General features: G+C 48.9%; 1 protein-coding gene across 5 annotated transcripts in view; it reads right to left on the minus strand.

Moving 5' to 3' along the window:
• Positions 1–181: 181 nt before the first annotated feature.
• Positions 182–27,613, minus strand: part of Daam2 (dishevelled associated activator of morphogenesis 2) — a 116,749-nt gene continuing 89,317 nt past the window's right edge. For 3 of the 5 annotated variants that reach the window (XM_031346512.1, XM_031346513.1, XM_031346509.1), the window contains exons 12-26: positions 25,945–26,003; positions 25,648–25,832; positions 24,867–25,166; positions 20,653–20,760; positions 18,524–18,667; positions 17,695–17,801; positions 16,461–16,545; positions 13,921–14,027; positions 13,634–13,722; positions 8,827–8,995; positions 8,301–8,408; positions 6,266–6,326; positions 4,729–4,860; positions 3,175–3,345; positions 182–2,878 (exon numbers count right to left, since the gene is read on the minus strand). In XM_031346512.1, coding sequence (XP_031202372.1) covers positions 2,657–2,878; positions 3,175–3,345; positions 4,729–4,860; positions 6,266–6,326; positions 8,301–8,408; positions 8,827–8,995; positions 13,634–13,722; positions 13,921–14,027; positions 16,461–16,545; positions 17,695–17,801; positions 18,524–18,667; positions 20,653–20,760; positions 24,867–25,166; positions 25,648–25,832; positions 25,945–26,003 — 2,047 coding nt within the window. In that variant the 3' untranslated portion in view covers positions 182–2,656. The remainder of the gene's footprint in view (positions 2,879–3,174; positions 3,346–4,728; positions 4,861–6,265; positions 6,327–8,300; positions 8,409–8,826; positions 8,996–13,633; positions 13,723–13,920; positions 14,028–16,460; positions 16,546–17,694; positions 17,802–18,523; positions 18,668–20,652; positions 20,761–24,866; positions 25,167–25,647; positions 25,833–25,944; positions 26,004–27,613) is intronic. The other 2 variants (XM_031346510.1, XM_031346511.1) reach the window with 2 other exon arrangements.

Raw genomic sequence — 27,613 nt, forward strand, 5'->3', positions numbered from 1 at the left:
ACAGAGTCCCCAACTCAAGCCAGCCACATAACCTCAAGTGGCTTGGAACACTCGAAGCGTACAAATGTACGCTGGCACTCACGGAACTGGTAAGAGCTTGCTTTAGCCTACCATTGGCTCTGCCCACTCCAGCACACCCCACAACCTGAGTCCACACAGGAAGAAAAATTTCTGGGCAGCCTAGGGGTGGGGATGAATTTAATATTTTTTTTTTTAGTATTACAATATATTCTTATAAAAGGGTGCAGGTAGAAAGGACACTAGAGTTTGTACATATAAACCTTGTTTGTCTTCTGCAGCAGCTGGTGAGAGCAGCCTTGGCATGAAGGTTGGCAGATGTCCTGGGGAGGTGGTCGCAGCTCCCCAGTTGATGGCAATAAGGGTGGATGGGAAGAGCCCGTGCCGGTATCCACCATCTGGAGAGCTGTCCTTTCAACCCCTGGACAAACTTCCATCTTGGGAGGGGAATTGCTGCTGCTGAGACGGGATGTGTTGGCTGGACTATGAATTTTACATTGTGCATAAAACTAACTGGAGCAGTTGGCCCACAGGCAGCCTGAGGGTTGGGTGGGTACTGGGGAGTAGACTTCATCATTTAGCGTTGAGGGCCAGCCTATCCACCTTCACTGGGCACCAGTCACTACCTGCTGAGTCACCCACATCGGTCCATGGTCCAAGGCACTGTTGGAATCTGGTTACAAAGACACACAGTACTACAGCCATTGGGCGGCTATAGAAAATAATAAATAGAGAAGGCAGAATTCTTTGGGTTGAAATGGCTGGGCTCTGGAGAGATGCCAGGCAGCTTTTCAGAAGAGCCAATGTGTCCCTTCAACGACTTTCATCTTCCTTATTTCTCCTGGCACATGTCCCATCTTCATGGCAGTTGGGAAGACTTGGCCCAGCCATGCCTGTCGGGTGGCAGTATAGTCCATCCCTGTCCCTTGCCACGCACATGGCAGGCTGACATCCCAGCCAGTTTGGGAGAGGATATGAAGATGTCCAGCACCAGTCTTAACGTTCTCATAGCTTGCTAGGAGCAGGGTGCGGAGGTCCTTTGGGTGTGCAGATAATTGTTAAAGCTCTCTTCCATAGCTATTCTTAGAAGCCTTCTGTGCTCTCAGACTGGCTTCTTACAACATACTGGCCAGGCCTCCACTTGCAGAGATCCCTTTCAAACCAATGCACATGCCCAGCTTAACCCTGCATTTCTCCTTACCACAACTATTATTGTACGACCCCTGGGAATCTCCTGTAGGGAGACTCACAGTTACTGGACCAGGATCGAGCAGCCCACAGTCACTGGCAATGACCTTCAGCCAGGGAGTTAGAAGAGCCAGGAGCTGGTGGATGGTAATCAGGCAAGATAGGTCTCAAGATGAGGGAATAGGGGTGCATTTGACAAACCTACATGGTGGTTGATCTCGAGTGCTCTATTTAGAACATTTGCCGAGATATAGTAGGACCACACCACCAATACCATCAAAACAGCTGAAGATGGGTGGACAGAGGGCCAGAGACTGAGGAATCAAACAACACAAATATAGGGGGCAAACCCTGGAGTGAGCATGGAGTGAGCGTCTTATGCAATCGCTCCCTCCTCATCTCCCAGGCATCTCCTGCCTGCTCTTCTCAGCCCCCTGTCTCATTGTCTCCTTCAGAGTGACAATTAAATATGGAGGGTAGTTCTAGTCCTCAGGAACAATTCTCCAAGGCCAGCTGCAGCCAAGTATATGGAGCTCCATGTGATCTGCAGGCCACTATGGCATAGCAAGGGTCAGCTGAGGGAAGTGGTAGATGGGGCACTCTGAGGGGAGTGGTGGGGATCTGAGGTCTCTCTCCAAGACAGTGGTCAGGTGCCTTGGGGTTTGCTTCGGGGCCTATGCCTGAGTCTGGTGAGGTCATGACAGTTCTTGGACACCCCTCCTCACCAGAACCACACTATAAGCTGATGATGAGCTAGAGTTCTGGAAACCAGAGATGACTTTGGGGACCAGAAATTAGTAAATGGGATGGAGGTGGCCAGGGAAGAAGTGAGGCCCCAGGACTTGATGTAGTTTGAAAAAGGCACAGACAGATAACTCACTTGCTGGCTCTGGTCCCGTTTTTCTGGAACATACTAGAGCTTATCTAGCTAGACCACATAATCCCCCTATTTCTCATCCCAGATCCATGTTCCACTGAGTTGTCTCTTCAGATAAGATCCTGGAGTCCCTACTGCCAGCTCTCCGTTCCACTCCACCACCACATACTGTACTAAGGGTCAAGGGGTCAAGGCAGTAATGTCTCCTGGGTCTTAAATAGCTCGGTGCCAACATGAGGTGTAGAGAACCATGTCACCCAGCCAGGGAGGGCCTGCCAGGGATGCCCAAGCTAGTCGTATGGAATGATGGCCTTGGGGGGGTACAGAGGGAAATAGACAACATGGATGGTCAGAATGTGGCTGAGAATGGGTAATACGCAGGAGAGGAGAGAAGATCCTCTGTCAGTGCAGGGAGACACCTGGTCTAGCCGCACATGGCCCCCAGGACCCAGCCCAGGGCTCCCAAACCCAGTTTTCCAAAGTCACTTAAATCATTGCTTTTTCTATTCAACTCCTCTTCCCTAATCCCTGTCTCCAGGCTTGTTGCCATGTGATGAGTCCCCAGTCCCCAAGTCAATAATTTAGCCTGTTTATCGCCCGCTCGCGGGTGACCTCTGGGACCTGGCTCCCAGGTCGCTTCCGGTTGCGCTTGAACTTGCTTAAGTCCTTGTCAAAAACTTCTCCAGAGCGTAAGGCTGACACGAGGTCATCGAACTCGCCACTCTCCTCCAGGGCGCCGCCAGCCAAGACCTTCCGCTGCCTCTGCCATCTTTCTTTCTCACGCTGTTCCTTCAACTGGGGATGGAAAGGAGAGGTGATTCAAGGACACAGGCAAACTGCCAGCAGCCCTCTTAGATGCTCTCCCCGTGTGTGGCTACCCCTACCCTGGACATGCTTCCTGCCAGGGACCATGCTTCCTTTCTCCAAGATGCTCCACCCTCCCCACCTTACATGGTCTCCCCCACGTTGGGAGTTGTTTCTCTCTTCCGTGGAAAGTGCCCCTGTCTCCTGTTTTACCTCCCAGACTCCCAGGAGCATCCCCCCTCACACCCACTTTTCCTGCACCTCGTCCCCCATCAGCCCCAGCTCACCATGGACTCCATACGTGCCCTCCGCTCATCTTCCTCTTTCCTCCTCCTCATGGCCTCCAGGTCCTGCTGGGCCTCCAAGAAGGCCTGCAAGAACGTGTCGAAGATGCCAAAGAATTCATCTGGCTGCATCTTACTATCTTGCTCTCCGAAGTGTGTCAGTGCCTTGGCAAACTGTAAAAGACACAGGTGGAAGCATGATGAGCCCAAGCCTACAGTCAACTTCCAGCTGAGCCCAGAGCAAGATGCAGGCTTGTAGGCTCCGAGACAGGTGGTTTGAACCCCAGGGTTCACCAGTGAAAACTTTAATCTAAAATTCGTTGGCTGTTCATTCCCTGTCTACCCTGTTATTCACCCCCAAACCATGAGGCTGACTTCTGGAGACATAGGGTGAGACTACTTGACAGTCCATCTTCATACCACCTTTAGGTCTTTGATAGTGTAGATATGGGATCCCTCCTGATGTTGACCAGGGCAAGACTTTTCTAATGTCACGAACTACCTGGTTAGAACAGAAAGGGCCCTCATAGGTCACCTAGTCATCAGGTGACTCAGTTGATGGCTGACCTACTTATCCCCTCTGAGACTCAGCTTCAAATGTAAAATGGGGATCCATTTCATGAAGCTATTGTGAGAGTCAAGTGGGGTGACAAGAGCAGCCAACTCTGTACTTGAAGTAGACACTGCTCTGACTCCGTCTTAGCATAACTCACAATACTGTCTAGGAAACATATCACTACACAGTCTTCCTGGACCAGCAACCTGTGCCCCTCCTGGGAGTCTACTGAAGAAGCTGGCTGTCCAGCCCTCCTGCCTTGGGTCTTCAGAATGACAATCAGAATGACACACATGGGTCCATATGCATCCTCACAGTGACAAGTTCAAGGTTGAGTTGGGCTCCTATGATATCCCCCCAAGTGACCAAAACCCTCTGATTCTCAGTGTTCACATCTGTTGAATGTGACTATAAACTTTCTGCAAACTCACAAGGTAGGTAGGCTACGGATCATGAAATACTGGTGGTGGGCTGGGCTGGGGCTTATCCAGTAAAGTGCTCGCCGTGCAAGCACTGTGACCCAAGTTAGATCTCAAGTACTCCAAGTATGGGTGTGTTGGTGTGACCTCAACACTAGGGAGACACTGGAATATCTCTGAGACTTGTTGGCCAGCCAGTCTGCTCTAATCATTGAGCCCCAGGTCCTAGTGAGAGACCCTGTTTCAAAAAACAAGGCAGTCAGCTCCAGAGGAATGACAGCTGAGTCGACCTCTGGCCTCTGTATGCATGTGTACAGGATCACACACACCAACACATACATATGCATAAAAATAAAATCTAATAATGATGCTTATGGTGCCTGAGTGCCTAAGATGTGGACACTGATCTCTGCAGTATGAGGTTGTCATTGACTGCCTTCAGGAGGGAGGAGATGGGAATTCTCCAGGGTCTGAGGCTCTGGGATTGTCTGTGTCCACAGTAGGAGCAGGTGAAGATGCCAGCTCTAGAAAGGGATATGTTGAGGAGCAATGGGGTCAGAGTAGGCAAGGGGCCATCTTTACCTTATCCCTGGCCTCATTCAGCTGGTCCTCCAGCTCCGAGAAGCTGAAGCTAGACACTGTGATGAAGTCACTCATGACAGGGACAAACTTGTCATTGGGGTCTTGTGCCTGGTGTCTCTGATATTCCAACTCCTGGGAAGGGAAAAATAAAGCACATTTTAGACAGATGGCACTTCGGCCAAGGCATGCCTCTTGGCACTCATAGGATGTCACACAAGCCTTTGGGAAAGATGGTGCCTGGGGTTTTAATTCTAAAGGAAATGAGGACTTTGAGAATTGTCAGTCTGTACAGCTATTTGCACCCTTCTCTCGACCATTGCCACCACTGTGTTGTGGGCAGTGATCCACACTCCAAGTAGCACTTTTCAGGACTGTCAAAATGGAAACAACCACCCAGGGCAGCACATGGAAGGTCCTCAGATTCTTAAGTTCATGGGAATTCTCTAGTTCTCAAGTGTGAGGGACAAGGAGTGAGTTGAGGATGTCCTAAAGAGTACATAAGCTATGAAGATAGGAGAACAGCAATGGCTATAACAGGGTCAGAGCTTGGTGCTGGGATCCAGTGTTTCTGTCCTCAATAGCCCTGGATTGAGATCCTAAAGTGAAGCAAGGACGTGGAATCTCACAGATGAATGCAAACTTGTGACATTATGAGACAATGTTGTCATCTACAAAGTGCACACTTGGAAGTACACAACCAGGGTAGGAAAATGTCACTGTAAAAAATTTTCGTAATGTCTTAAGTAAGTTTGTGGTTTTGTGTCAGCCCTATGCATAACTCTCCTGGGGTACATATAACCTACAGGTAGTGGGTTGGACTCTCCTGTCAAGTGACTAGGCCATAAGGCTTTTGTGAATGGGTTCAGTGGTCCTATACAAGAGTCACAGGGAAGTCTGTTCTTTGTAGCAGGTGAGGATCAGACCCTCACTGGACATTGGTCCTGCCAGCACTTCAGTCTTGAATGACCTACCCTGCAAAATTAAGAGGTAAATATCTTTTGTTCATACAGGCCATTCCATTGACTTGTTTGAGCCACCTCAAAGGACTAAATTACCAAAGTCCCCATCAATGCTGGAGCTCTCAGATCCTCTACTACTTCAGGCATGAAGGGAACAGATAAGGTGGGATATCTCAGGGGAATGCAGTTCCCCATTGCCACACTACCGGACACCCTCTGTAGTCAGCTAAGCCTATGATCAAACATGAGCATGGGACAGTCTTAGAGTTAAGTCCAACATGGGGAAATCTCCCGCTCAGTGACATAGAGACAGTCTCGGACAGACAGCCCCTCTTTGAGGGTCTAACGGTAAACACCAAGTAGGTGAATAACTTTTCCTGAAGGCTCTCTCCATTGTTGTTGTCTCCCCTTCCCATTCCTATCCCAGGAGCCCTGGGTCATCAGAATGCACCACACAGGGCTTCTCCTGTCTGAGCGGTGTGTGTATTGGGCTGGGGTGGGCACTAGACCCAGTGATGGAGTAACATTGGCTTTTTCCTTGGCGAGCTTCCCCCACCAAGCCCAGCAGGTTCACTTACCACCTCCACTGCTCGGAGGCCCCTCCTGAGAGTGCCCACCTCCTTTTCCAGTTCTGCCAGGCTGTGGGACACAGGGGAGGGGAAGAAACCCATCAGCTCTGGATGTGAGGGGCCAGGAATGGTTCAGAGAAAGGTCAGCTTCAAGCAATGTAGCCTTGAGTCCCAGCTCCCTTGAGCCCCTGACACGTGGCTGTGACGTGTCACTGCCCTGTGTGCCTGTTGGCAATTCTGTAAGACGTCAGCAGAAAGCTCCACTCCATAGATCCTTCCAGATGTTGTGTCTCACAAAGCTTCTGTAGTTGTGTGTGTGTGTGTGTGTATGTGTGTGTAAGTGTAAGTACAGGTACATGGTATGTGTGTGTGTAAGTACATGTGCATGGTGTGTGTCTCTGTGTGCATGTGTGCATGTGTGCATGTGTGCATGTGTGTATGTGTGTATGTGTGTGTATGTGCACAAGCAACAAGGTGTGTATGTGCACAAGCATGTGGAAGTCTTCAGACTGGGATTGATTCTTAGGAGCTGTCTAGTTGTCTGTTGGTGTTTGTGTTTTATGTTTTTAGTTTTGTTTTGTTTTGGGCTTGGATTCTAGGTATGACCTCCATGTTGCCTATGGAACTATCTCCCCAGCCCTCTCCAAAGCTTCCTCACACTGGCGTCTGGCTTGGGTTTCTCTCTTTTCATCACAATTAGGCAGTATCCACCATCATTTAGCAGCCTGTCTCTCCTAAGTCATACGTTGATGGTATTTGGAGGTAGAGCTTTGGGGGGATAATTTTGATATGATGAGGTTAGTCATGATGGTGGAGTCTCTAAGATGGCATCGTGGTCTTTCATTCTCTGCCATAGCCTGGGATGCTGCTGCCACGCTATAGAAGCAGATGCTAAGCATGGCGCCATGCTCTCAGACTTCCAGTCCCACAAAGCCATGTGTCAAATACACTTCTGACTTCTCTAAGTTGCAAGTCTCCAGTGTTTTGTTATAGCACAGACTATCTTACATGAGGTTTGATAGCTGTTAGCCTTAGTGTTTCTGTTCTTCACAGACCACAGGTTAAGTGTCATGGCCTTAGCAGATGCTGTGGGTGTCCTGCCCACTATAATTCAGGATCCCATCCTTCCAACTGATTGGGCTTTTTAAAAATGTGCTTAAAGTTGTGTGTGTGTGTCTGTGTGTGTGTCTGTGTGTGTGTCTGTGTGTGTGTCTGTGTGTGTGTCTGTGTGTGTGTGTCTGTGTGTGTCTGTGTGTCTGTGTGTGTGTCTGTGTGTCTCTCTGTGTGTCTGTGTGTGTGTGTGTCTGTGTGTGTGTCTGTGAGTCTATGTGTGTGTGTGTGTGTCTGTGTGTGTGTCTGTGTGTGTGTCTCTGTGTGTGTCTGTGTGTGTGTGTCTGTGTGTGTGTGTCTGTGTGTGTGTCTGTGTGTGTGTCTGTGTGTGTTTTGCCTATATATAGGTCTGTGTACCACATGTGTGCCTGGTACCTGAGGAGGCTAGAAGAGGGCATTAGATCCCCTGGAACTAAAATTGTTGATTGTGTTGTAAGCCATCACATGGATGGTTGGGATTGAACTTGGGTCCTCTGGAAGAGCAGCCAGTGCGCTTAACCTCTGAGCCATCTCTCCAGTACCCAGATGAGCATTTTTTATTTTGGATCAGCCCCCTCTGCCTGTTAGAGTTATAGCCATACCCCCTCCAGGCCACGAAGCCAGTGTCCTGCATGACTAGCCCACTCCCTCATGCCTACCATGGGATAACAAGAAAGGGTGTTCTCTGCTGTACCCCTATGAGGCTGAAGTTCCATTTGCCCACAGTGCAAGTGTCTCAATTAATGCTTCTGTTAATGGCTGTCCTTCTGTTCATGGCTTACTTCTCCATTCTTTTGGTATTTTCAGAAGTAATTTGAAACCCAGAGAGCAAACCATCTCTAACTGCTTCTCCTAAAAGCATACGCTGAGACGCTGCCCCTTCCTAGTGTCTCCTCAGATGGGGGAAGCCAGCTGGTGTGGTTACGGTGAAGGCAGGGTTGGGGGCACTCCTTACTTGACTTTGGCAGCTTCTGATAGGTGCAGCAGCTCTGAGGGCATATTCAGGATATCTGGGAAGTGCTTCTCCAGGATCATGATCAGGTAATGAAGCAGAGAGATGTTCCTGTGGGTGACAGTTATGTCATGGGACTGGCGAGTGGAGGGGGCTGAGAAAAACAGGGGGAGTGTGAAGAAAAAGAAAAGCAATGACTGGACCAGAGAGAGATGGCTTAGTGGCTGAGAGGGCTTTATGCTCTTCCAGAGAGCATGCGTTTGGTTCTGAGTACACACAAATACCAATAACTCCAATGCCAGGGCATCCAATACCTTCTGCTGCCCACCACTGACAACTGCACTCATGCACACTGAACATATGTGTGTGAGAGCACACACACACACATGCGTGCATGCATATATACATGCACACTAAAATAATTCTTTAAACTATCTAAAACGAACAAGACAGCTAGAATGGAGAGATAGAAGAGTCAGAGAAGGGAAGGAGAGTCTCAGATGGGGTGAGGAAGCCCATAGGTCTCCACCTGTCAATGCTGGACTTGGTGTCAGCGATCTTGTTGAGGCTGGCTACCCGGAAGCCGTAGGCACCCCCACGCTGCCCCTTGTTCATGAAGTTACCGATGGCTAGGACCACCTCCAGCATTTGCTTCAGGCGCTTGCTGAGAGTCAGCTCCCGGGAGGCCAGCAGGATGGCTGGGAGAAGAGGAACAGCTCAGGATGCTGCACAGAGAGAGCCAGGGCAGCAGGGTTCCTGGCTCTTCAGAATGACGAAAGGGGCTACCTTTTCAACTCTTGGGTAGAGACTCTGGTCCAGATCCCTCCGTTTCTCCCCCTCCCCACCTTCAGGGCAAAGGTAGTGTATCCTCAGAGTATTCAACCTCTAGAATGATTTAGAATATCTTGTCCTGCACATAAAGATTATTATACTTTTTATGAATACATACTTGATATGGCAATTTTATTTTCTAGACCTAGAAAATTTTGTGCTTTCTGAATCTTTTTATTATGAGACGTCTGACACATTTTGAAGTTGTGTATTGTATGTATGTATTTGCATGTATGTTCATGTGGATGCACAGGTATATACATGTATGTACACATTGCATGTGGAGGTCAGAGGATAATCTAAGGTACCTTTCTCAGAAGACAGCAGTGCCTGTGCTCTGAGATAATAGTGAGAGGACTAGAACACTCTGTAGTCTCTGCCTATGTTGAACTGAAAATTCCTGAGGATGCTCATTATGAAGGTAAAACAAAAGTTCTTGGGGCTTGAAAGCTGATGCCCCAGTGGGTGAGAGCACTTGTTATGAAAGCAAGAGGACCTGAGTTCAAATCCTCAGCACCTATGGAAAAGGTCAGCCATCACTATTTGTAGGGCTGTCGCCTAATGAGAGAGGGGGGAGCAGCCAGATCAGAGGATCCTGGGAGCTTACTAACCAGACAGTACAGCTCAGATGATAAGCTTTAGGTACAGTGACAGACTGTGTCTCAAAAAAGCAAGGTGGAGAGAAAGGAGGACACCTCATGTCTGAGGTTCCTCTGGCCTCTGTGTGTACACTCAGGAGTGTGCACTGTACATACATGTATGCACTTGATACATATACACACATACATTCAGAGTGAACACAAATACATATCACATAAAAAGGGAAACCCTAGACAAACAGTTTGTAGGAATTTTCAAAGACAGTTTAAAAAACTAAGTAGCTCTGAAGAAGATATTATAAAAAAAAGAAATAAGTGAGAGTTGTCCAGAAAGCCTTTAGATCACACATATGCACATTCTATGGACTAAAACCAACCCTGTTGTGAATGCAAACTTAGGTTGTTCCCAGTGCGAGTGTGTGTGTGTGGGGTGTGTGTGTGTGTGTGTGTGTGTGTGTGTGTGTGTGTCCTCAACCACCCTCCACCTTGTTTTTGAGACGAGTTGTCTCAGTGAACCTGAACCTTGGCCCTTTGGCTAAGCTAGCTGGCCTGGGAGCCATAGGGATCTGCCAATCTGCATCCATGGCACTAGGTTACAGGCCTGCCACCATGCCCAGCTCTCAGGATTTGGAAATGTGAGTTCTGGAGCCAGGCCCTCATGTGTATGCTGCAAGCACTTTACCAACTTGCAATCTCCCCAGTGACCCCAGCCCGGGCTTATCAAAACTACAAACCAGAATGCTTAAATTGCCTTGTAGTGGAATAAAACACAGCGCTGAAAACTGAGTATCCACATGTATCTTTAGGGAGAATTCAAAACCAGAAGGCTAAGCTGTGGCACAGCACTATCCACATCCCCCAAGACCACTGTCTTCAGTTTAGCTGTAATTGCTTGTGAATGATCGTCCCTACTGAGTTTATTGAGGGTTGGTGTTCCGTCACAGGAGGAGGCAGCAAGTAGGGTTCTGGAACTCTCATTCATGTATCCATCCACTCCCTCAGAAACCTGTATGTAATTCTTACCTAATTGCTGCATGACCTTGATGTCTGGGAGGATGGGGAGCTAGAATATATAAACTGGGGAAGATTAGGGGAAGGGGTTCTGATTATGCAGCCATGGGGAAACCATACTGGGCTCAGACCTTCCGGTATAGCTGCTGTGCAGTCCCCCACACTCCTGTAAGTAACTCCTCATTGGTTCTCAAGGGGGAGCTTCTGCGCAGATAACTGATGTTTGTCACTGTGGCCTTAGAAAATGCCAAGGCAGACATTGCCTAGATCAATAGCCCCCACCACCTTTAGGGGGAAATTCTTAAGGAATAAACTGAAAAAAAGCAATCTAAAAATCATTCATAAAACATCATTCCATTTATAGAAAATTCAAAATAGAAAAGCTCATCCATACATCAAGATATCTCTGAAGAGGAGAGAGCAAAGCTTCCCCAGGAGGGTGACATTTTTTGAATGTTTGGAAGGGGGATATAAAGAAGGGCTGGAGCGAGGCAGTGGTGGGAGGCAGAGGCAGGAGGATCTCTGTGAGTTTGATGCCAGCTTGGCCTAAATAGTAAGTTTGAGGACTGTCAGGCTATCTAGAGAGATCCTGTATCAGGGGTCAGGGGAGTGGGCTTGGCTGAAGAAATGCTCAGCTGTTAAGGCGAAATCTCACAACCAAAGGACCAGAAAGGATACATACAGAGCATGGGCAAATTCAATTTCTTCACCTTGAGTTGATTACATGGACAGGAAGGGGAGAAACTTACTAATTGCCCAAAACAAACAGATGTAGTTGTGTGTGCCATATTTCAATAAAAAGCTCATTTTCAAAAAAATAAATAAATAAATAAAACCTACTTGCAGAAATCCTCAGCAGTTTACACGGCTAGGGATAGTTTTTCTAAGGTTGATGAGCTGTTTGAAAGTGTTCAAAGGGATAGCCTTAAAAAATGCTAAAAATGTTGACAAAACAGAAAATGATAAGAGTTGAGAGGAAATCGGGAGATGAGAAAACTGCCATCCGCAGTGCTGACATTTCAGACGCTCGTGAGAATAATGCGTTCATGAATGCATCCATAAAGATATTACACTTGCCGCCACATTCATCCAGGCTATATTTAGTGCATCTACTTGTAATGAGAATTGGTAATTTTAGTGTACTCAGCAATGAATGTATTCATAGGGAGAATATATTCAAAGTGGAATTGGGCAATTTGTCAAACCTGGTAAACCGCGTTGAAGCAACTTCCCCAAGAGCCTGTCTGGAGGACGAGAGGTGGGTGTCAGTGGCTCGGCGCCCAGCCGAGGTGGGCTCAGTCTTAGCTACTTCGTGACTACTTCTGGGAGACCTAGAAGCTCAACTCCTCATGTGGCTATGTGTGTGTCCTCCTTCAGGCACTGTTCCCAAGCCCTTCAAGGACAGCAGCCATCCCTAGTGGACAGATGTCTTCTGGATCCCACCTGTAGAAGTTTGATATGCCCCAAATATTTTGTTCCCTCCAGCATGTCTTTCTTGGTGCAGCTTGATATGAAAGAGGCACTTTATGGAACATCCCGGCAGATTCTTAGAGTTTAGGTACTTGCTCTTTGGAGAACCCTTTCCAATGCCTAAGCTACTCTGGCTCCACAGTTCCAAATGGCCACCACACACATTTGTTTGACGTAAGATGCATAGGTAGTGGACTACCACACCTTAGCCTGAATGCTCCTAAAGTGGCTTGCAGCAAAAAGAGGGTGTAGATGAAAACAAGGCCTTGCCCTCCACCGGGGCAAGGAGATAACACAGAGATGATTGACCTCTTCTTTATTACAATCTGCAGGTCCCTTGTACGCATACGTGTGTACATACTAAACACTGCTTCCTTTATCTCTACACACTCCTACTCCAGAAATCCCAAGGCAGCCTTTGAGAAAGCCCAGCCTGCTCTCTGCACTGGGCATCTCAGAGAGTGCCCAGCAGGGGGCCCTATGTCCTGCTATGGCCCAGCAGGGGGCGCCTATGTTCTGCTATGCCCCTAGCCTGACACCCTGAGCCTCCAAGAGTCTCTTGGTTTGTTTGTTTGTTTGTTGTGTTTTGTTCTGCCCTGTAAGCCTTGTCCTTACTCCCAGTGAGTCTCCAGTTTCTCCTGCTTGCGCTTTGCTAGGTATACATATCTGCCTGCCATCCTGCCCTCCAGTGTTCCTACAGCTTCCTGAGCCCTGCTCCTCTACTGTCCCCACAGGCAGCCCCAAGCATATGCTTTTTGACACAGTGAGTGACTAGGGACAGGAAGGAAGGGATCAATTGGAAAGACGGCAAGCATCTTGCTATAACATTCCTAAAGGATCTCAGGAATGGCAATCTAGAGGAGGCCTGTCTCACCCAGACACCTCTAGGGACCACCTTGTGCAACTTGCTGCCTTCTAATGATCTCACATTTAAGCAAACATGCCCAGTAGAGTTTGTGAACCCAGTGCTTCCTAAGTAGGAAAGAATGGATGACCCTGGGCATGCCAAGCCCCAAGAAGGATGCTGGCTACATTTCTGATTTCCTCACCCCCACCCCCTGCCCAGGGAGCCAGTCCCAAGGCAGAGAAAAGCTTCATGTGATTGGCATGTAAGCCAACATGGACAAGAACATTTCTCTATAATAATTATAGTTCCAAGCTGGTGGTGCACTCCTATAGTTCCATCACTTGGGAAGTAGAGGCAGGAAGATTAGGAGTTCAAGGCTGACCTCAGCTACCTAGTAAACTGGAAGCCTAGACCACATGAAACCCTGATGCAAAAATCTAAATGTCATAGTTTTAAATGTTGTACTTGACTTGGGCATCTCTCTGAAGTCAGGGGAAGGTAGATGCTTCCCTCTGTCCCATTGGCCAATCCCCAGGCATGTCCTCTCTCCAGGTGTGCACTGCAGGCTCCAGCCCTACCTTCTACTTTGGGTTTGGCCTCAGCCAGGCGTTCCTGGAACTTCTTCTTGAAGAAGAGGGCCTGTAGCCGCTGCTGATAATGGTCGATCCTGTGGACAGAGTGAGCAAAGTCACAGGCGAACCCATGGCTCCAAGGAAGCCCCAGCTTTTTCCTGGGCGATTCTTCCTTCCCTTTCCTTGGCCAGAGCTGCTACCTGAACCCCATTTCTCCTTCTATACCTGGCACCCTACTGTCAGAGCCAGGCCCTGAATCTCCTCCTTCCTGCCTTGCCCAGTGCCCATCTGACCTGCTCATTTCATAGAGGAAGCGATCTGCACGCGCCATCCGATCTATCTCATGCTTGTGTTCTTCCAGGAGATCAACGTCGCTCTTCTCGGGGACGAACTTGAGGAGCTGCAAAGAGCAGGTGTGAGTCAGATGGGAAGCTGACATACAGTCCATACAATGTAGAGAAGTTCGTGCACTGCCTCTGCTCAGTATGAGGAGGGGCCTCCTGAGGCAGGAGGATTCAAGGCCAGCCTGGGCTACATACCAATTTTTTTGAGAATAGCTTGGATTCCATAGCAAGTTGAAGTCCAGCCCCATCTATATACCAACTTCCAGGCAAGCTTGAGTTACCTAGCAAATGGAGGCCAAGCTGCTCTACCCATCAGTTTTGAGGTCAGCCTGGCTACATAGTGAGCTTGGGTATTTTACCTGAGTATGTGAATGCATCATGTTTGTGCAGTGCCTGCAGAGAACAGAAGAGGGGATCGAATCCCCTGGAACCAGAGTTACAGAGGTTTGTGAGCCTCCAAGCGGGTGCTGGAAACTAAACCCTGGTCAGCTAGAAGAGCAGCCAGTGCCTTCATCCCTGAGTCACGGTTGGAAAGTATCCCTCTAGAGTTCACACGTGGAAACCTTCCAATCCACATGTTAATGGCATCTAGCAGGAAAGCTTTTGGGGATAATTCAGGTTAGATGAGAGCACAAGAGTGAGACCCTAGTAATGACATTAGTGGCCTGATAAGAGCAAGAGAAATCCAAGTTAGAGCCTCCGCTTGTCTCCTGCCATGATGCCCTCTCCCATGCTTTTGGGACAGTTGAAGACCTCACGAGCTGCCGAGCAGATCCAGCACCATGCTTTCGGCCTCCAGAGCCATGAGCCAAGCCAGCTCTTATTTATAGATTTACTGGTCTCTGAGATTTTGACATAGCCACAGAAAATTAGCCACATCACTATGTTCAATTTGCATCTTTCACTCAATATAACCTCTAAGACTCATGTATGCTGTATACACTGGTTTATTTCTTTATTTACTGCTTAGTAGTATCCCACGAAAGGGGTGTACCACAGTCAGTTTTTCCACTTCCCTATGAATGATCAGTTGCATTGCTCACCCTCTGGGAGGTTTAATAAACCAAGTTGCTATAATTATGTCTGTGTGTGTCTTTTAATATTTATAGTGGCCTCGCTTCAGTATGTGCCAAAGAGTGAGATTGTTGAGTCACAGAGCAGACACATGTTTAGCCTTACCATGTACGCCCAATAACTCTATAAAGTGAGATGAATGGTAATTGTCGTTCTGCTCCCTTTTCATCAGCGTGTGGCCATCGCTCTTTAATCTTAGCTAACGAGTGGGAGTGTGATGCTCCTCTGCTGTGGTCCGCTGGTTCTCTGGTAACTACCGACACTGGGACTTTCTGGTACTCACAAGCTGCCAGATACCATCTTCCAGAAAGCAATGGTTCAAGTCTTGGGCTCAGTTTCCAAACTGCTTCTTTTTTTTTTTTTTTTTTTTTTTTTTTTTTTTTTTTGAGACAGGGTTTCTCTGTGTAGCCCTTGCTGTCCTGGAACTCACTCTGTAGACCAGGCTGGCCTCGAACTCAGAAATTCACCTGCCTCTGCCTCACAAGTGCTGGGATTAAAGGCGTGCACCACTACCACCCGGCTTCAAAACTGCTTCTTTTGCTAGTTTCTCAATGATCCTTACCGTGAGCACACACCATTTGTTACATGTATTCTTGGAAAATATTATCTACACTTTACCTTGCTATCACCTGAGAAAAAAATAGCATATTCTCTGACGGACACTGGCTCTTTTTCTTCATTTTTTTTTTATATTTTTAAATTTATTTTAATTTATGTGTATGGGTGTTTTGTCAGCATTCATGCCTGCACCATGTGTATGCCTGGTGCCCACAGAGGTAGAAAGAGAGGGTCTGATCCCTGAAACTGGCATTATGAATGGTTGTGAGCAGCATATGGGTACCAGGAAATGAACCTTGGTCGTGTGCAGGCATCAAGTGCTGCTAGCTACTGAGCCATCCTCCCTCCAGTAGCCCAGCTCATCTCTTGAGATAGAGTCTCATGAAGCCTAGGCTGGCCTCAAGCCCCAGTATGGGATTGTAGATGTGCACCACCATACTCAGTTTCTGTGGACCTCCAGGACTTCATGCATGCTTGACAACTGTGCTCTTCATTTTAATAAAGTCCAGTTGGCAGCATGCATATTTGTCACTTGCCTGGTCTTTCTTAAAGGACACCATCAATGGATTAACGTGAAGAATTGATGAGGAAATGACCATTGCTACCCTGACTCTTCCTTGAGACCTTGCTGGGATCACAAAGTTCTCTGGCGGTCTGTTCTGTAGGAAAGGCTAGTCCAGGGGGGTTTCTAGAAACCTTCTCAGTGTCTTCAGATCTAAGTCTTTTCAACCTCAGGGCTTCAGCCTTTCTGAGATGGGGAAGAAAGCAGCATGGCTGTCCTTCAGCCTTTCTGCGATGGGGAAGAAAGCAGCACAGCTGTCCCCATGTTGGTGGCCTCCCCTCCCGAGGGTCCTCACCTGTTCCAGCATGTCCTTAGCGAGGTCTTCTTGTTCATCCATCCTCAAGATGGCCTGCCGTATCTCATCATTAGAAAGCTTCAACCTATAACGAATCCACCTTGAGCAGTCTGGCCTGGCTCTTGGGACAGCCCCTGGGGCTTCTTTCCATACAGTATGGCTTCATCTTCTCCTCTCCATCCCTCACTTTGAACCTGCTCTCCCCCCTCCTCTACAAAGCTGTCCCAGGCCAACTTCATAATAGAGTCTAATTTTAATAAAGAGGAAATACGATTCACTCCATATATCCAATAATGAGTGTATTAGTTCTCATCGGAGCCTGAGTCCCTGTTGCTTTACTCGAGCGTCCTCAGAACTGATGAGACACAGGAGATTAAGACAGACAGGCAGAGGCATTCTGGCCATCTCCGTTTCCTCCTCCACTGCTCCCTCCTGCCTTAAATGTCTCCAGCATCTACACAGAGGACAGAGCTGGAGGGCAGCAGAACTCTCTCCGTCTCTGACCGTGCCTGGTTCCCACCCAGCTCCCACCAGCCTCCTAGGACTACCCCCTCCCCGCTCATCCACCCCTCCAGGTACACACCCACTGAGAACTCTAGGGAACCAGCCACCCCCATCCCACCCCCACCCCACTCAATGGAAGAAACTCAGGCCAGGGAACTTGTGGGAGGGCAGAGGGGGCAGACGTCCCAGAGGAGGCTGTAGGCGGCACTAAGAATAGAGCTTGAGGCGGTGCCCCTGACCCTGAGTGGGGGAGGCCCCACACAGAAGCTGTGCTGTTAACACGGATACTGCTTGTTTGTTCCTAAGCCCAGGGAAATGTTTGCAGGCTGAGATCATGTGGCTCCCAGGCCTAAGCAGCGTGGGCCCTACATGGGCTTAGGATAGCTCCACTGGCAGATGCTTACTGGAGCCTTGTGGACAGGGCAGTTTCCTGTCTGCAGAGCACAATGCGGCAGCCTAACATGGGCTTGTAGGGTAGACAGATCAGCACCCACCCGTCTCTCCTCCAGGGGAAGTCAGAGACGCAAGGCCAGCATGACCCCCTGTTCCTCTGCTACCTTCCCCCGGCCTGCGGCTCAATGTCGACGTTGGTTGTTTTGCAGTGTTCAGACTTAACCCAGGGCCTGGTGCACGCTGGGCAGTCAAACAAGCACTCTGCCACCGAATTATGCACATCCTCCCCCCGCCACCCATTGGAGGATCCCTTTCCCTGCTACAGGTGAGCACCTACTTGGAGAGAAGAATGATACAGTTCTGGGCCCTCCGGCCATCGATGACTGACAGCTCTTTAACCTTGCGGGAGGTTAGGTAGATGTCCTCCATGGAGTCCAGTTCTTTCTGCAAATGATGAGTTACAGGGGGACCACTGAGGTACATGCCCTACTCTTCATGCCCACCACCCAGACCCACCCTTCCTTCAGTGTGGGGATGCCCCTAACCCAGTGGACATAAAGAAAGAGAAAGAGAAGATGTGAGAGGAAGGGTGTTTAACCACCAACTCTTAAGAGAGGATCTAGGACCACCCTGGGCTAGAAAAGATGGAGGGTCGTGAAGGGTCCTCCTTCTAGAGCTCGGCCTCTCTTGGAAAGCCAGGAAAGGAGCTGTCCAAATGGAAGCCATAATTAATCTCTGTGGCTTCAGGCAATATGGTTTGCTTTAGCAGACATCTATACCCACCCAGAGCCTCCCCAAGCTTGTGACGGGAAGTTGATTCAAACCCCCATAAGGCCATAGCTTCTAACTCCTGGAGCCCTCCAGCCTATCTCAATGTGGCAGGGCTAAAGGATTTTACAAGGTCATATGAAAAAACGGAGGCAGGAGCCATGCTGAATTCACTTCTGGGGTACCAGTAGGCAGAGGTCAAAGACCCGGACCCTCCTTCTGTTGGAAGCCCCTGGTCAGAGATTGGGAGCCTTTCTAGCGCAGCTAGGGATTTTCCCAGAGCACATGTTCCAAGGCACACAACTCCAGGGCCTGCCAGGCACGCCATTGTCTTTGTGGATTTTTCCCTTTGGAGTTGTTCAGTGCCCAACATGTGTAGTCATGCTGGCAAGCCTTGCCTTGGCACCTGTAGCTGATACCATAGACCTAGAAGCCTTCTCAGTTGTGTAGGCATTCGCCTCCGCAGCTGGCAGAGGTCTGCTTGCAGTCCCTCCATCTCTCACATTTCCTCTCTCTCTCTGGGGACCCTCCTGCATGCAACCCTACATGGACGAGTGATAAAGGCTGAAGACAGTGACGGCAAGCCTTCTCTCATGGACCCAGTTCTGGGCTATCGCCCAGGACAGTGGGTAGGAGACAGAATGTTCACTCACCTGCTGAGAATCATATTAGTTATCAGCTCCTAGGCAGGCAGCAGCCACAGCCATCAGAGAATTAAACATGCACAATGTTAGTCAACGGGCCAGGGACTCGAGAGCATCAAGACAAATGTGGGCATCCTTGGTCTCTGTTCTGTCCTCTGTGTCCCCAGGAACAGGAGACAGGAACCCAGAAAGAGCTGTGGACAGCAGCTCAGGGCAGATGTGCACCCACAGAACCCAAAGAAACAAACACCAGGCAGACTGACACTTGGGAACCAGGAAGGCACCCAGTTGGGCCAACTAGCCCCCAAACATGAGAACTTGGGCCCTGATCTCTGGCCAGTCATTCTTTCTTTGCCTCTGCTGAGAACCTGCTGAGTGGATGGAAGATGTTCCTCTACCCAGGAGAACTGAAGCCTGTGATAGTCCCCATCTTTGGATCAGGAAAAGCAGGTGACCTTGGATTTACCCCTCTCCCTCCCTCTCCGATGTCTAAGAGGACCGTCGGGGAGCACAGCTTGTCCTGAGGCTTTCTTCCTGACACTGATGGAGTTGAAGCCAAGGGCTCAGACCCTACTTAGAATATAGAGGACTCGGGACCTTCTCTGCTTCGTGGCTCATGGCCTGGGGCCCTAAGACGCAGAGAGGTAGTGAGCAGGTAAGTTTGACTTTTGGCATTGCTCCAGTTTGACTTTAGTTCTAGATGCTGATGGAAGCAAGGCCCAGGTGAGCTGTGAGGGAGGGGACCAGCAGCAGGAAGCAGGCAGATCAGAGGTTTTTAAGACAGACTCACTTCTCAGTAAGCTGGGAGGCCTTAAGCCCCATAAGAATTCTTTCCTGACTGTCTCCCATCCCAGCTCAGGGCCTTAGTGTCTGGAAAGGCCAGTCCAAAAGCCCAGAGAATGACTCACAGGTGAAGGGAGGCATGCCTGATACTTGCACACACCCCAGCCCCACCCAGTCCTGCTCAGGACACAGGTGTTCACATAATTCTTCTCAGGTCCTGAGCCTTGACTGCCGCCCATGACCAGGCCAGCTTAACCACAGCATGAGTCAAAATGCTGCTTGGAATTAAGAGCAGAGGATAGGATGTCACAGGCACCCACATTTAAATCAAATAAATAATCAGTTGTTTTATCTGGAACCTCAAGACAGGGCTAGAGTGCCAACTCCACAGTACTCCTTTGGCTGGGCCCCACATGACCTTGGCGCTGACTGCCTCATAAGGAGTCATCTCCAGGTCTAGACTTGGTAAAAAGCAAAATAGTGTACCCTCTGCAGACCTCTTGGAGGCAGACCTCAGCAACTAGTCACCAACCAGAGCTCAGGACCCCTGAGTAACCAGAAATCCTCAAAGCCGGAGTCCTGGGCCAAGCAGAGGTGAAGAAATGAGTGTGCCAATCTTAGAAGACATGCAGAGAAAGTAAGAGATATAGAGCCCCTGATGGTCATCACCAGGTGGACCTGTGGAAGGCCTCCAGGCATGACAGCTGTACTCGGGTTCCAGGGCCCCACACATCTTCAAAGTCACTCAGTATTGGAAGATGAGGGCTGAAAATCAGTACCCCTGGAGATCCCTACAAGAGCTTATCACTTTAGACCTGTAGCTAGCTGCAAAACAACCCCCATTCCCTTCTCTGTGGCCATCACGCACACAGAGACTCAACAGACCAGAGCAGGGCCTTCCAGGCCCCAGCCACAGTCTTGATCCCATGAAGTAGCAGAGTAGCATCAATCTTCTTCCCTACAGCCTTAACATCTCTGTAGGTAGATGTGTGTGTGTGTGTGTGAGTGTGTGTGTGTGTGTGTGTGTGTGTGTGTGTGTGTGTGTGTGCAAGTCAAGATAGGAAAGTCAATTTCCAAGAGACTAGAGGATATAATCTTACCTGGTGCCTCTGATACGCAGAGAACATTTTTTCAAAATCTTCCAGGTCCAGAATCCGAAATACCTTCGAGTCATCAATTTCATTCCACACGGTGCCAGAGACACGCTCCTGAGATTCGGGGTAGGGAGAAGGACCATGATTGACATGAGTCTTCCATGACAGAGCCACCAAGATTTCCCTAACACCACTAGTCCCCAAAGGCACATGTTTTAGTGGCCAATCTCTCAGACTTGCAGAAAGGGGTTCAATAACATCACTCCTCTCCAACATCCCTCTTCTACAATACTCTTGGTAGAGACAGAAGACATCTTGTCATCTCTCCCTTTCATGTGAGGCCACATAGAAGTATGTGAGAAATCACTGCAAGGGCTGGAGAGTTGGGGCACCTATTCGACCAAAGACAATACTGTGAGGGCACCCTCAGGCCTGTTCTAATGGAGTCCCTGAAAGCACTGTGGCTCACATGTATGTGGGATAGTCTGGGCCTGTGTAGAGATTCCATTTTCTGGATCTGAGGTGGTCATTTTCTTTCCCAGGATCTTGTTCCTACTTTCCCCAGCTCCCAAAAAGAGGACACGTGCCAAACTTTGGGATATGCTGGCCCCATGTAGGAACTCTGCTCAGATCAGCAAAATTTGTCTCAAGTTCCTGTTGGTCAGAGCCAGGGAAGGTGTGTCCATCTTTGATGTTTGCAATGGGTGCATATGTTTACAGTTTCCACCTCTCGGTTGAGGCACCATCCCATTTTATTTGTTTGTTGGTTTGTTTGTCTTTGGAGGACCCTTGTGCTAGGGTCTGTAGAAGCCCAAACTGCACCAGTAACCGTGTAATGTGGTGTTGATGGCCCAGGAGGATGGGAGTGTAGAGGGCAAGCACAGAATAGGAGATCACTCCTCATTATACAGCCCTGCCTCCAAGTATCCTCTTCTCATCTAGAACATTAGTCTTTGGACCTAAAATTACCCGGTCACCTACTCCCATCTGTCTCCAGGTCAGCAGGCAACCTCCCTAACACCCCTTCTTACATCTCCTCCTCAGATTTGGAGTGTACCTTTCACTCACTTCTGTTTTCTTAAACTCTGAAAAGGGGAGGCTAGGCCAGAGTCAGGAGGGAGGAGACATTCCTGTGGCCTTCCGAGGGCCAGAGACCCTCATGTGGAATGCTGGGCTGGGAAGCTCACAGCAGCAAGGGACATAGGCAACTGGCCAAAGCCAACACAGACAGATTCTTTTTGTGGTAGAAGCAGCCACTGTGTGTGTGTGTGTGTGTGTGTGTGTGTGTGTGTGTGTGTACATGTGCGCACGCCCACATGCATGAGTGCATTCAGGAGCACACATGTAGGATAGAGGAAGAGACTAGAAAAAGAAAAAGAAACTGGGCTCCTGGAAAGGAAAGTCTGAGGCAGACATAGAGGGAGGGATGGGAACTGAGTCAAGAAGACCAGGAGAGGAGCTAACTGAAGCAACAGAGTCATTCGGGGAGGCCATGAGATTGAAGCTTCTAGTCTCTTGTATTCTCCTGGAGATCAGAGCAAAGATAGAGGGGCTCAAGTGCTTGGGTGAATGGCAGACCAGTCACCCCAATCTTCACTGCTTCCCAAACACAGCTTGTCCCCCACATCTGCCCGGGCTTTCATCCCTTTGTGGAAGCATCCTAGAGCCCAGTCCTTTCTCATAATCACCACATCATAACCTTCCTCATATCTCCCTGGTGTATCCACCTAAATGCTCCAATGTGATTTTTCCAACACTGTCATCTCTGGCCTAAGTTCCTGGGATATGAACAATATCATAGAAGCTATTGATGATCTTGTCTTGTATTTTCTTCTTGTTGTTGCTGTGTGTATGGGATGTGTATGATGTGTGTTCATGGGCATGTTTTGGCTACAGCATGTGCCTGTGGTGGTCAGAGAACAACTCTGTAGAGTCAGTTCTTTGCCTCCCCCTTCCCATTGGTTTTTGGCACTGAACTCATGTCTCTGGGCTTACACAGCAAGCTCTTCACTGGCGGAGGCATCTCACCACTCTGTATCTTCTCAATCCCTGCCACATCCTATAATTTTAATATAGTTATGAGGGCATGCATATGTGTACATAGCTGTGGATACACATATAGGGAGGCATACCTGCTCATGTATTCGTGCATTGTGAATGTGTAGATTAGGTCATTTGCAGGCGGTGTTCCTCAGGAGTTGTTCAGCTTTATAAAGACAGTGTCTCTCATTGTCCTGGAACTCAGGTAGGCTAGGCTGGCTGGACAGAGAGCCTCAGAGATTCTCCTGCCTCTGCCTCTTCAGTGCTGGGATCAAGCCCATGCTATTATGCCCAACAATTACTTCTTTTCTTCTTCTTCTTCTTCTTCTTCTTCTTCTTCTTCTTCTTCTTCTTCTTCTTCTTCTTCTTCTTCTTCTTCTTCTTCTTCTCCTCCTCCTCCTTCTCCTTCTCCTTCTCCCTCTCCTTCTCCTTCTCCTTCTTCTTCTTCTCCTTCCTTCCTCTTTTCTCTTTCTCTTTCTCCTCCTCTTCCCCCTCCTCCTCTTCCTCCTCCTCTTCTTTTTTATGTGAATGTTAGGGATCAAACTCAGGTCCCCAGGGTTGTGTGACAAGTACTTTTTCAACTGAGTTATCTACTTAGTCCTTCATATTCCATTAAAATTATGTTTATATTTTTGTGGGGGAGGCACAAATACCACTACACACATGTGTCAAGGTCAGAAGTTAACTTGCAGGAGTCTGTCCTCTCCTTCTACCTTATGGGTTCCAGGGACCCAAGTCAGATTGTCAGGCTTAACAGCAAGCACCTTTATGCACTGAGCAGTCTCACCTGTCCCTCACTTACCACATTTTAAAAAACAAATTACAAGTTGCAAGTACAAATTAACATCTTTTGCTTTCCACATAGCTTCTGGCTCGAGGTTCTAGAATTTGGGTTGCTTGCTTATGTGTTCCTGGCCTGTGGCTTTCTCACTGCCCCGTCACAAAGGAGCATGCGTAGGTCAAGCTGCTGCCTAGAGAAGCTATCAGGAGACTATCTTCTTTCTCTCTTTCTCTCTCTCTGTAGCTCTATCTATATGTAAATAATCTATATCTGTATCTACATATACATGGATATATAAAAATATTTTCTTTCTCTTTTTTATATCCAGACCACAGTGTCCCCTCCTGTCTTCCCAGCCCCTCCCTGCACCTCCCATCTGCCCCCTCAATCCACTCCTCTGCAATATCTCTTCAGAAACTGGCAGGCCTCCCTTGGATATCAATCAACCATGACATATCAAGTTGCAGTAAGGCTAGGCTCCTCCCTCGTACTGAAGCTGGAAGAGATGACCCAGTCGGTGGAAAAGGGTCCCCAAAGCAGGCAGCAGAGTCAGAGGCAGCCCCTGAGCCCACTGTTAGGAGTCCCACGAGAAGACCAAGCTACACAAGTGTAACATGTGCGGAGGGCCTAGTCCAGGCTCCCTGACTGTAGCTCAGTCTCTAAGCTTCAGGGTCTTCCTTTGAAATGCTCTTCCAGGTGGTTCGAGTGCTTTAATAACTCAGATTCTTAGATTCCATGATGGACGATCAAACTATGGTAATAGACCAGGCAAATGATTTCCTTGGTGGCAATTAGTTAGAGGCACAGTAAGATGGGTTAGTGGCTGAGCCATCTCTTAGTCTATCTTCCAGATTTGTAAGCACTTCCGGCTACATACCCTAGTCAGTCAGACCCAAAGTTCTCACAAGGCTGTGCCATTTCTTTCTTCATCATTTCTGCCTCATTCTTTCAGACAGGATCTCTCACTGAACTGAAAGCTTGTCACTTTGGATAGGACAGGGTGTAGCATTCTCCTAGGATCCCTTGTCTCTGTCCCACAATGTTGGGGTTAAAAGCATAAACAGCCATAACTGTTTTTTTTTTTTAAATGTGGATGATGGGTTCAAGTTCAGCCTCTCATGTTTACAGGTAAAGCACTGTTGCCCACTGAGCCATCTCCCTAAGGTCTGCTTCTCAATTCACCCTCAGCACACACAGGTTCATTGGCAAGTGGCTTTGACAGTAACTGTAAGGTCTGCAACAAGCATTTCTCCCAGTGTCGGTGTCCTCAGTGGGAGCAGTGAGCCACCTGACTCCAGCCACCCCCTCCCAGTACCCATCGTGCCCACCCTAACCCTGACCCAAAGGTGATCAGAGCGTGGTACAGAACACAGACCTGCCCAGCCCCTTAGTGACTTGCCTCATTCAGCTTGACCCAGTTGAAGGACTTCAGTGGGTGAGAAGGCTGGGGTATGCGCTTCTTCCTGAGTGGGGCTTCATTGCTGGAGAAGGGGTCATGAGGCGGGGGCGGGCCTGAGTGGAAGCAGGGTGGGGCACCTGGGGGGATGGGAGGCCCTCCGGGAGGGAGGGGCGGTGGGGGTGGGGGTGGGCAGCCATCAAGGGGGAGAGGAGGTGGGGGTGGAGGCAGATCATTGGTTGTTGTGGAGGAAGACAAGGTGAGCGGACCTCCAGGGGGAGGTGGGGAAGACACCGGGCCGATCTGTGGGAAGACAAAGAAATGCAGGGTAGTACATTCATCTTGAGCTAATGGAGTCTCCACATTACCCTCCTCTCTCCCTCTGCAGTCAACACACACACTCGCGCACGTGCACATGCATGCACTCAAACCATCACTGTGAAACATCAGGATGAGGAAACATCAGCAGTGCAGGATCCTCACTGCACAAAGACATTCAGCCAAAGGGAAGGGACAGAAATTCTCTCTACATTCTCTTGTCCAAGATACACTTCTGGGGACATTGTCATCCAGAGGAAGGGCCTTCTTCTTCCTCTAATTTGTTAACATAATGTGTTCACCATATGGACTAAAGAGCCACTGCGGTTGTGGCCCAAGGTCGTCCTTTTTCTTCTCCCTCATCTGGGGGTTCTTGTCTTCTCCCCACACCTGCTCCACCCACTCAGATCCAGAACTCACGAGGCTGCTGAACTATCTAAATGGGGAAGGAGTGATGCCCGCGTACTGAGCTTTCATTAAGTTGGGCTACCAGCTCTGCCATTTGTCCCCTAGCTTGGCGCAACTCCTGGGACTCTCGGGCCAGTTTATCCTTCATCTTGTTGAGCGTCCGCATCATCTCCTCCTTCTCCAGTGTCTTGGTCTCACATTCCCGTTCTTTTCTCTCCAGCCGGCTCACAAGCTCCATGTGTTCTGGAGGGAAATGGGCCCAGAGAGAAAGTGAGGGGAGAGAATTGGGGTCCCAGGCAGGTTGGGAAAGAGGGCAGGGAGTGGGAGTATAGCTGCTTTAGGCAGACCCTCTCACCTTTCCGGAACTTCTCTGCTTGGTCCCGCCACTGCTTCACCTCATTCTCATTGATGAGCCTGTTGAGAAGAGGAAGGACCACATGATTTTGACAGTCACCTCTCCTCTTCCTGGAAGGCAGGCATCTCTGTTCCCTGGAGGAAGACCCTGATCTCTCATCTGTCCAAGAATTGGCTTCTCAGATGCCTCCCAGGTCCCCATCCCAACCCTCCTCACTCTGCCTCCTCGGGGACCATGAAAACAGGAAAGACCCCGAGTCATCTTTCAATCCAGCAGCCTAGCCTGTGTGATGGCTGATGGGAATGAGAGGCATTTGTAAGATAGCAGACTGAATCTAGGCTGTCTGCAATTCCATAAACATACATGCACACACACACATGTACATGCACACACTCATGTGCATGCATGCAGCACACACACATGCATACGTGGCATGGACACACACATAAATGCACATATACATGTATGCACGTACATGCACACACTCATGCGCATGCAGCACACACATGCATGCATGGCATGGATACACACATGCATGCACATGCATGTACACACATGCACTGCACACACATCACATGCACATGTATTCACACAGACACCTTTATAAGTAGAGCAATGCAGAAGAAGAAGAATATAAGTAGAATCTCTAAGAGCCAGAGATGTTATCCCAGTGTGTAAGGGTAGAGGCAGTGCCCACCCTGACAGAGCAGAGGGTTGGCAGAATGTGATCATGGCACATCTAAGATATGGGACAGCCTCGTTCATAGCACGCTCTTGTAATAGGTGTTAAAAATACCTTTTCCTCAGACCCTAAAGCTATGAGGGATTGGCTCCTGGCATGATAGCCCAGTAGTTGTTTGTTTATGTATGTACTGCATGCTACTGCATGTGGAAATCAGAGAGGACAACTCAGAGAGTTCAGTTTCTTTTTCCACCATGTAGACTCCAGGGATTGAACTCAGTTCATCGGGCTTGGCCACTAGCATCTACACTTGCTGAACAATCTTGCCAGCCCATAGTAAGATTGCTTTGGAGGGCAACAATTGTGATCACTGGGGTGCTACATCCTTTACCATCCAAACGAGTGGATCCTTGGGAGTGGACAGGGTTTTGATTATGTTCCCTGACTGGGGAGGGATGCAGGGTAGACTGGGTTCTACGAGGCAAATGCAGATGGTAAAGAAGAGCTAATCAACCCAAACAGTGTGGATGTGCTAAGACCCATGGGCACCCCTGGGGTTTGCTGGCACAAGAGCCTGTGTGAGTGAAGCAAGTGAAGTTGAAGCCCGAGTGGGTGAGCTGGGCTGATGCCATTTTTCAATGAAACCCAGGGGTCCAATTAGGAGATAACTGGAAACATCAAACTGTAGGTTAGTATACACTGTACTGCCAGGGAAGGAAGAGTTGGTAAGAGGACCCAAAGCAGCGACATAGCCAGATGGGAGTAGGGAACCTCTTGCATGGTCCATGAATTGTGTTCTATAGAGAAAGGCTCTTAACAGAGAACTCTAAAAGATCCCCAGGTACTCAAGTGCAGAAACAGAGCAGGAAGCCTTTTATTACATAGCCTGAGTTTAGACCTTTTCCCCCCCTCCTTCCTGCCTCCCGTCCCCAGCTGCGTCCTGAAGGTTGTTGGGAACTTGTGTTAGACAGTAGATCTGGGATACAG

This window comes from Mastomys coucha, unplaced genomic scaffold, assembly GCF_008632895.1.
Source record: "Mastomys coucha isolate ucsf_1 unplaced genomic scaffold, UCSF_Mcou_1 pScaffold3, whole genome shotgun sequence".
Classification (NCBI taxonomy): domain Eukaryota; kingdom Metazoa; phylum Chordata; class Mammalia; order Rodentia; family Muridae; genus Mastomys; species Mastomys coucha.